At 36.6% G+C, this 10,901-nt stretch overlaps 1 protein-coding gene across 1 annotated transcript; it reads right to left on the bottom strand.

Annotated features, from left to right (window-relative positions):
• Positions 1 to 851: 851 nt before the first annotated feature.
• On the bottom strand, positions 852 to 3,836 carry LOC108465447 (transcription termination factor MTEF18, mitochondrial-like). The gene is made up of 2 exons (XM_017765771.2): positions 3,601 to 3,836; positions 852 to 3,427 (listed from the first exon to the last, which is right to left on the bottom strand). Exon 2 carries the CDS (start codon positions 3,419 to 3,421, stop codon positions 1,775 to 1,777), a length of 1,647 nt encoding a protein of 548 aa, XP_017621260.1. The 5' UTR covers positions 3,422 to 3,427; positions 3,601 to 3,836; the 3' UTR covers positions 852 to 1,774.
• Positions 3,837 to 10,901: the final 7,065 nt, after the last annotated feature.

Raw genomic sequence — 10,901 nt, 5'->3', positions numbered from 1 at the left:
GTGAAAGGTTTAATTAATTTTTATTATTGTATAAAGGTTTAATTGTTTATTTAATCCTATTTTTAAAAAATTATAAAAAATATTGAAAATAATTAAATATTATAAAATATAAAATACAGAAAAAACTGAAAAAAAGTTATAAAATTATTAATATTACAAAAACTATTAAAATGAATAAAATTTTATAAAAAATTATTAAAAATACTAAAAGTTAAATAGAAAATAGAAAAAATTTGTTATCTTGCAAATTTCGAGTCATTAGTTCTTATAATTTTCTTTACTTCTTTTGTAATTTTAACAAGTTCTTTATATTTTTTTAAAAATAAGAACTTTTAAAAATTTTTCTATTATTTTTTATAGTTTTTATATTTTATACTTTTCTAAAAAATCTAGAATATTTATAATTTTGAATAAATTTGCTTGCCATATCAACTATCACAATCATTTTCATACCAACCTTCATTGATGATTCAAATGACTCAATTGAAATGCACTTTTCAACAAAAAATTAAAGTATTACTTTTTAATTATTTTTAAGGGTTTGGCAGTTTAGTCTTTAAAAATAATAGAATTTATTAAAATTTTATAAAATATTAAATAAAATAAAATTATTAAAAACTTAATTCCATGATGGACTTAAATTTTTAAATAAATTTTATTTGTTTTGTGGCCGTTAACAACCAATCGTTGTGTTGTTGATGGGATGATCCACATCATTTTCCACGTCAGTTTATCATATCAATTACCACAATCATTTTTCATGATAAGGGCTTCCATAGAAAAACAAATTCAAAAAACTCAATTAAGTACCAATAATTATTTGAAATGCTTAACGCCGACAAGAGGCTTAATTGATGTTTTTAATTACTTTTGGCGCGCTTTATTAACTACTCCCAAATAACAAAATTTAGAAGAAAAGAAATCCCATTTACTGATAAAAGGATTGTCCTCGCTGCATACTCTCCAAAAACCCAAAGAGCTGCGTTTGAGATCTCCAACGTTCAAGTCCCGGTAATGACATCCCCTCCCTCAATTTGTAATGTACCAAAAACAAAATAGCATTACTCTACTGTACAAAATGACAATAATAGGTTTGGACTTGGACAGTTCCAAAACTGCCCTTAAAGCTTATCGCGGTTAGTTAACCATCAGGTCTGCAAAACTCACTGCTAAGCTTTATTGTTGCAGTAAAACTATGCGGATCTCTAATGAAGGATCCACGTTATTCAATTTTTATCGTCTTCAAAAGGTGTAGCTGATAATCCCAATTGGAATAAGCTGCTCAAAAGTAAGATGACATCTACATGCAATAGTTTTTTGCGCACCACTCTTGTTCATATATGTATAGCCAAATAGCCAAAGCCTCTCACCAAAATTCATAGTACTTTATAGGTTTGCTTGTCCTAAACAAAACTCGATATAATTTTCATCTTAAACACTAGACTGCACTTATGCTAACCAATACCTGAAAAAAGACTGGTAATAGTCATTAGTATCATGTTGGCCTCACTTTGAAGTCAATGGTTAATTAAGTGTTGCATATGGATGCCAACAGTTCAATCAACAAATCTATAAACAAGGAACAGGAATCTATAAGTTCATTTACCTAATGTGCATCAACTCTGCCCGTATAGGCTAATAGTAGTTGAATGAAATGGGCTCCAACTTTACTTATATATGAATGCAGGCTATGCCAACTTTCTATAGGAGAAACACAACTCAGACAATTGCAGCGGCAGCCACAAAGGCATAACCCACAAATACGCAAATAAATTCATTTATCCCGGGTAAATTCAGCTTTCAAATCCTCCCAAACTTGAGGGCCACTAGGATGATTATTGACACATTGGCTCAGAAATATTTTGTCAGACCATGAAATTATAGTGCTCAAGGCTAGGTCAGGCTCTGCCTTTCCCTGATCTTTGAGCCAATTATACATTGCCAATCTAAGCCTAACCCTCTGTGTCGTATACGAAAGATAGGAGGGGAACAAAATCAAAGAGGATAAAGGGAAACCTAACTCATTCACTAGAATCTCAATCTTAGATTGGATGAGAGCTTTTGATTGATTTAGGATTTGGGGGGATACACGTACCATTTTAGAAACATCTTCCTGATCCAAACCAGCATTCACAATAGTATCAAATCTCTCTTGAAGCTCTCCTCCCCTGCCTCGAAACACCTTGAATGCTTTCTTCAACATGTTAGGGTTTTCCCCGTATCCCAAGTCTAAGAAGAACTTTGTCTTCAACTTTTGTGACTCCACGCCCTCTCCCGAGTCTGGTAATGGCCTAACTCTCGTTCCCATACCCCATTTACTCAATTCTTGGGGATTCTCTTGTATGTATTTACAAAGCCGCTTTTTTCCAACATTTAGGTCATGAAGCAAACTACTTGTTTTCTTCAATGTGCATGAACCAAGTAATATAGGGTAAGAACACACAATTTTCCCAATCTCATCCACTTCCATCTCAATCTCCTGAAAAAACAGAAAACATCTAATAATATTTGAAACAAAATGTGAAACTTGGATTTCCGGAAACTGTAGAAACATAGAGCATATCCCGTCCATTGGGAGTCCAAATTTCAACAGGAATGCAATTAGCGAAAGCACTCTGCCACCGGAGCCCTCAAACAAAAGCCATGGATGCTGGCTGATTAACCCACCTAACTCACTGCTACAACCCATCTCCCTAAAGAATTTGAAAACTCGAAATATCATGCTCCAATTGTAGAACTCCTTCTCCGACAAATGCTCCTTAATCCACGCATAATCAAATCCCAAACCGTTCAAAATCTCTAATACCTTAATAAATTTAATATCTATATCCCCAATCAAAACATGAGGACTATAAACAATAATCTTCGCCATAAAAGACTGACTAAGCCCTAGTTTTTGATAAGCTTGAAGCTTCAATAGCAAAACTCCAAAATCATGCTGAAACACTTGAACTGCTTTCTTATATATCTGACCAATCTTATTTCGTTCAACCCCGAACTCACACAAGACCCTATAATTCTCTTGCAACAAACAATCATCACTGAGAAACATCAAATCCCTAGGAAGTAAAGGGGTATACTCGCAAGGTTTCAGTCCCAAACTCTCAAAGAAAGGTTCAAATTCATTAATGGGATGGTAACGCAAAAACCGCGACATAGACCTTCTAACATCTTTCACAATTTCAACCTTCTTCAAAAGCTTTCTTAAGAAATGGGGTGAGTTTTTGCTCATATTCTCTGCATCTACAAACTGAATACTCCTAGTAGAATGCAAATACTCCAACAACGCGATTTGAGCCTCTTTCAATGTGGCACGGGGGATTCGCACGCCGTCTTCCCCATAACACCGTTGACTCAAAACTGATCTTTCTGTGATATAAAGTCTAGGGCTTTGGCTTTGTGGGATGTGACATGAACCCATTTTTTGCTGGTTTTCAACAAAATAAGACGATACCCATTTGAGAATAGATGGATTCCCAAGTTTTTGAAAACGGGTCATCATTAGTTTGATCAAATATGAAGCCAACTTATCAATAGGCAAAGATAGCAGAGAAAGGATATAGGTTTTAAAGCAGATATGGATAAGTTATGGCGTATTACCTGGGATTTGGCAAGTGTGGTTGCATTGTCAGCTATTTTGTTTGTTCATTTCCTCTTCAACTGATGTAGTGGTAGGCAGGCAGCCCAGAAGGCAGTTGCAGTAAGGTTTACAGTCTTAATTTCAGACTTGCCAGAGGGTTTTTGATTTAACTGATGCGGGTTTACGCTACACAACGGAAATACATTAGATTTGATTATTTTATCTATACCTTTTGAACTTCAAAAATATAATCTCTCTAGTTAATTTTGAGATTGAAACACTTCACCTTTTTACTATTTAAAATTTTGGTTTCGTATAATTTTACTGGTTGTTACAAACAAAGTAAAATAATATTTTAGCATCAATAATTATTTTAAACTTTTTGCCAATCTAGCCTTTACCTTTAAAAGTAAATAAAAATAAAAATTAATTTTTTCATATTTTAAATAAAAATAAAAATAAAAATAGAAATATTTAAAAAATCTAAAATCATGAAAAAACTATTTAAAATTCAAAAATAAAAAAATCATTTTAAATATATAAAATTTCAAAAATCAATGTTGTCTAAATTGGATTGGACTAACGTGTCAAATTAGTTGGAATAGGAATCGGTTGGGTATCGATTCGTGAGAGGTAAAAAAATTGATTGACTTGTGAACTGTACATACTAGTTGAATCGGGCTAAAAACATGTTAACCCGACTTTTATAATTATTTTTTATTTTTTATTTTTAATAATTTATTTATTTTGAACTGATAGGACTACTCAAGTTTAGAATCTATTGGTCTAACTAGTTTGATTACCACTTTGGTTCCAAAAACATTGCCAAAATTTAAATATATATGTGTGTTATTTGCTCTTTGAGTGGTAATAAGAGGTGTTCATGGGTCATGTAACCCCAAAAACCTGATTAGCTTAACTCGTTATGTAACACCCTATACCCGTAACCCACGTCGGGGCGGAGTACAAAGCGTTACCTAACCTGGTCTCATGCATACAACCGATCTCACATCACCGAGACTCGGTGCAAATTTAAAACTTTTTTGATTTCTACTATAAACTTCTTATTATGGGCCTACGAGCCCCAAATCGATCGTTGAAAACTATTCAGAATCATTCCGGGTCTTTAAACCAACTTTAAGAAATTTGCCTTTAAAACAGAGAACATGCCCGTGTGGAAGAGTAACACGCCCATGTGATCATTTTAACATGGTCGTGCTAATGGCCCGTGTGACTCACACAGCCTAAGCACCCTAGGACACGCCCGTGTCCCACACCCATGTAGAATTAATTCTAATTCACACCTGCAGGAGTTTTCACACGGCCACGACACGCCCATGTCCTAGCTCGTGTGCAAAAACATGGACATTCTGTTTTTGACGTCAGCATGCTCATGATGTTACACGGCCAAGGCACAAGCCTGTGTGCTAGACCGTGCCTTCCACACGGTTGAGACACACGGCCGTGTCTCAGACCGTGTGTTTATTACCATGCATTCTGACTTAAACTTTTTACGTGCAAGGGACACATGGCCGAACTACACGCCCATGGGGCAGACCGTGTGTCACACACGGCCTAGACACACGCCTGTGTGTCTACCCGTGTGGACAATATAAGGCTATTTACCAAGCCTCATTACCACCCTTACTTGCCTATTTCCATACAAATTCCAACCAATACTAAAACGAGCACAATTTCTAAAATCAACTCAGCCACAATAGACATTCATTCCATTATGATAATGCATCTTTTATAAATTCAAAATGATTGTTAGCCATCATTCAAGGCATAATACAAATTTGAAAGGCTTCCAACCCAAGCCAACACATTCAGCCAAATATCAAAGACACAAAATAATAAAGTCTAAGTCCTATACATGCCATAATCAAAATATAAATCTAACTATACCGAATGTTTCAGTTGATAGTGTGATCGATATCTCTGACTTTCGATGATCCTTGAGCTAGATAGACGGCACTATAAGGAAATTGAAAGGAAATGGAGTAAGCATAAAAGCTTAGGAAGTTGCATATAAGTCAATATACAACAACAATATATCAGTGATCAACATGCTCATAATATCGAGGTAAGCATAAGTATAACTTACTCATTACCGTCCCTACAAATTACAAGTTATATATATAGGGCTCATATCTCATACGTACCAATTAGGTACCTGTACCACTCATAACACTGTAACAGCCCGATTTAGACCCTAATCAGAACGGTGGTTTCGGGCCACGAATCTGAGTCAGAAAAATATTTAAAAATTATTTTCTGTGTTTATTTTGTGTGAGTTCATATCTGTGAAATTTTCGTAATTTAATTTTGTCGTTTAGGTGTCCGATTAAATAAAAGGACTTAATCGCGTAAATTGAAAAGTGGGTAGTTTATTTTGTAAAGGGCTTATTTGTTGATGGCTTTCTAAGTGGGAGTATTTATAATGAAATTATTCCATTATATATGGTGTTGGATGGTAATGGACTTAGCTTATATGATATTATAATTATTTCATTAAGGGTAAAAATGGAAATGAAATAAAAAGGCATATTATAACATATTATAACATAAAAAAAAGAGAAAGTGCTCATATTTTCTTCCACCATAGCCGAAGATAATAACCAAAAAAAAAAAATAAACCTAGGTTCGGCCATATTCAAGCTTAATCAAGGTATGTATCTAGCTCGATTTTTGATAATTTTTATGTTTTTGAGATTGTTGCTTCAGGTACTACAAAAACCATGCTTAAATTTTGAATTTTGATGAATATTTTAAGTTATGCCATTGATGAGAGCTTGTGATTTTTATTGTTTGATGATGAAATATGAAAGATAGGTGTTGGGTTAACATATTTTGTATTGGAATTTTTGATGATTTTGAGTAATTAGGACTTAATTGCAAAAATATAAATTTGAGGGACTAAATTATGAAATTGATGGAAAATATGGACTTGTATGTATATAGGCAACATTCAGCCTAACTAGAGTGTAGCCAAATTTTGTGTATTTTGTGTTTTGTGCAATAAGGACTAAATTGTAAAAATTGTAAATGTTAGGGGTAAATGGTAATTTTCCTATTTATGTGTTTTTGGACTAAATTGAATGAAAATATGTTTGAATGAGCTTAATTTGAATATTTTTAGATCAAGAACTAAAGAAATCAGATTTGGATCGGGGAAAAACGAAAGTTGTCGACTAGTTGCCCGATTCCGTTTTGTACCGTCCGAGGTAAGTTTATAAGCAAATAGACGTGTTTATTAGTAAATTAATGTTATAATTATATGCTGTTATGGAATGTTAGAATTTAATTGTACTATGGCTGAATATGGATAAATGTGGCTGTCAAACTTTCGAGTTCAATTCGACCGAGATACGATGTCCAAAAGCCCGTATGAACCTTAGGAATAGTTAGGATACATATGTCATGACATAGGATTCCGATATATATGTGCGAGTAAGACCATGGCATCGATATGTGGTTCCGATATGTGTTTACGAGTAAGACCCTGTCTGTGGCAGTGGCATCGGTATGTGACTACATGTAAGACCACGTCTGGGACGTTGGCAGTGTACGACTTGCGTGATCATCCGAGTGTCCTATCCAATTCTGAATTGTTCATCGAGTAGAGGTATAATGAGAACGAATGTGTAAAACAAACTATAGATCAGGTAAGAATTTATTTGTCATTTATTTGAACAAAGGTAAGTAAACACCTTGGTTATTTGTTATAAATCTTGTAAGTACAAATTTAGAAACAAAAATGTGTATATGATATGTGTATTTATTTTGTGATTGATTAGTAAGCTTGTTGTAATAGTTCTTATGTGTATGTGATTAAATGATGAGGTACATATTCGGTTATATGGTTAATACATGCAAATGGAAGTATAATAAATCACGTGAGTTCTGTGTTTGTGCACGTGAACTAAGTATGTATTATCGCCCCTGGCCTGTCCACGAGCCCTTGGTGGCAGCCGTCCACCCCTTGGTGGCTGAGCACCACCTTGACCCACTACTGGCTCTTGACCTAGCGTTCGAGGGCAATCCTTGATCCTATGCTCCATAGACCCACAAGCGAAACAAGCTCCCATCCTCTTCCAACACTCGCCTCTGTGGCTTCTCCCATAGTCAGCACAAGGTGGCACCCCTGGATTAGCAGCAGGGGGCCCTACTCTAACTGGCCCATCAACTCTGGCCCTAGCCCTGGGCCTCTTTCCAACACCAGAAGTCTCAGCCTCCCTTTTATTCCTACCCCTTTCTTTTTCCCGATTTAAGCGCTCAGTGCGCTTAACCTCCTCCTCTATCTTTGCCTTCTCCACCAACTCCAAGAAAACTCATTCCTTTTGTGGAGCTATCAACACCCTGAGGCTATCTCTAAGTCCATCCTCAAACTCAAAGCAATGCTCATAGTCCATTGCCACCATTACTCTTGCATACCTATTAAGGCGTAGAAACTCTGCCTCATACTATGCCACCGATTTGTTTCCTTAGGTCAAGTTCAGGAACTCCTTCTTTCTAGCATCTACATAGCTTGCACCCACATACTTTTCTTGGAATGCAGCTTTGAAAAACTCCCAAGTGACCCGCTCTGGTTGGGTGCCCTCTTTCATAGTCAACCACCACTGGTAGGCTTCTTCCCTAAGTAGTGACACTGCCTCTTTCAGCTTTTGTTCCGATGAGCAGTCCAAATCCTCCATTATCCTTTCAGTAGCCTCCAACAAATATTCCGCCAAGCTAGGAGCCACGCCAGCCACGCCATTAAAGATCTCAGCCTCGTTCAATCAAAGTCGCTTCGGAATGGACCCTCGATTTCTTGTGCCATTATTGGGCCCAGCGACCCTATCCAAAATTCTCAGCATTGCTTGGGACAATGCATCTTCTCCCACGGCCCGATCATAAAGTCCATTTCCAGCCATAGGTGAGGCCGGAGCCTCTTCTACTCCAACATCGGGCATATGGCGCAATGCCGACGATTCAACCCTAACGCTTTCGCGGCTTCGGCCACGGCCCCTTGTACCTCTTCTAGCACTCATCGTCGATTCGCGTATTATCTGGATTAAAATTTTATGAAATTTTGGTTAGTTAAGTAATTACATTGATGTTTTATGAAAATATTTAAAGAGAAGATCGTTTTCAAAAACCTCTACAGCTTCCAGATCCTACGGGCTTTAGTTCCGTTCTAACAATCACCTAAAGTAGCCCTCTAACTATCTACTGTATAACAATTTTAAACAAACTTAAATAAAAGTACTTACTTGGTTCGACGTCGGAGACTTAGTGTGCCGCTCAGTAAGATTTCCAGAGAAACCAAATAGTAATAAGACCCACTTCACAGCCCGAGTTTTGTAACCTGAGCTCTAATACCACTAAATGTAACACCCAAAACTTGGCCCAGATGCTATGGCTGAATCTAGTGTGTCACATTAAAGTGTTTTAGCGAAAATCATGTTTTCATCAAAAACCCTTCTTAAAATAAAAGAAACCCTAATTAACTAAAAAAACCTTTTAGTTACGAAAGCTTTGCTTAAAACATTTGAATTTTAAAAAAAAACTTAGTTGCGAAAACGTATAAAACATATTATAATTTAAGAAATCCATGTTCAACTTCTCGTATTACAATGGAAATACTAATAATTCAAGTAATAATAATATAATGAAAACCTTATTACAATCTGATCTGGACACACTTAAAAAGAAATAAATACTTAAATACTTAAAAAAAACCAAGTCCAAATTATCTTGCTAGCCGGCCATCCAGAGTCCCTCCAAACATTGAACCTTCTACTGAGCATCACCTAAAAATTAAATAAAAGAGGGGGTGAGTTTTCGCAAACTCAGTGTGTGCAACCTCGATGAAAAACAAGCATTCAAAGAGAAATCATCAAACATGCAATGCAATCCCATCCAAATTATCCATCCGCTACACACCAGCTTCGTCCCTCGTCACACTATGTGGGGATATAAATACCGACCCACCCAGCCAACACACCAATGGTAGCCCGATTGCGGAACTACCTTCATTTACATATTGGGCTTTAAAAGCCGTCGGTGGATCCATGATTGTGAGGCAACCATGCGATCCTCATATACTTCCTCCATTCCATAGTTCCCACCCCGTATGCAACCTAAGCAGAACATCATATGTATGCATGCCACATCCATAAAACTTACTTTCTACACCTATGGGTATTTTGGTCATTTTCGCCCTTAAGGGCATTTTGGTAATTTTTCCTTAATTATGGTTTCCACTTACCTTGACCCGTTAACAAGTCTCGCGAGCTAAGATGAATGAATACTATGCACCAGGTAGGATTCCAGAGAAGAGGAGGTGGGTCATTAAGACTGCTTAAATACCAAGCTCTCCCTAGATCCAATCCTAAACATGCATATACCCGTTGCCACACCTTAACCCTTTGACTTGTCCACGGTCACAATATATTAATTAAGTCTTATGTAGTTATCATATACTAGGCCCAAAGCCCCTTTCAACGACCAAACAAACTCACATACTTGTATCTGGCCCATTAAGCCCAATCATATGCATATGGCCCATTAGGCCCAAATTACCTGTATATGGCCCATTAGGCCCAAATCACATTTATATGGCCCGTTAGGCCCAATCACATTCATATTCATGCTCACATACAAATTCCTATCACATAGCATCAATATTCAGTTTTTGCCTATTGTGGCCCAATAGCTCATCGGGTCTATTTAGTCCATTCTGGCCCATATGGCCAAATCACAACCCAAGTCCACGGAATCGCCCATGGGTCTCAAGCAACCTATTGGTCTCCCCCTTACGAGTGTTCACGCACTCACAAGACTACCGTAGCCAAACTTTCAGCTTTTCGGCATTTCGACTTTTCGGCATTTCGATATTTCGGCTTTTGCTGATTCATAGTGTGTGTGCAGTGTATGTACACACCTGGTAAGCAAGCGTGCAGCGATTCCCTTAGTCACCAACCTACAATGATATCACCCTTCCATTAATCATATGTTTAATTCATATTTTACCCAAAAAAAAACGAAACCTCACCTTAACCTTACCTTGAACACCAATCCTTAATAGCTTTCCTTGATTACACACTCTTTAGATCTGTATTAATCTTACTCATTAAAACTAGAATAATAGATGACTCGTATTCAGCATAAGTCCCCTTACCTTAACTATGAACATTCGGCTACTTTAGCCAATGGGAGAGGGATACTTACCAATACCGCAACACCTAAGGAGCAATTTGGTAATGAGCTAAGATCCAAGATTCGATACTAATTCCCTACTACAGTTGATTAGAAAGAGTGAGGGATAATATTCGAT

This window comes from Gossypium arboreum, chromosome 4 (assembly GCF_025698485.1).
Source record: "Gossypium arboreum isolate Shixiya-1 chromosome 4, ASM2569848v2, whole genome shotgun sequence".
Taxonomy (NCBI): domain Eukaryota; kingdom Viridiplantae; phylum Streptophyta; class Magnoliopsida; order Malvales; family Malvaceae; genus Gossypium; species Gossypium arboreum.
This window is presented reverse-complemented; position numbering and strand designations above follow the sequence as displayed.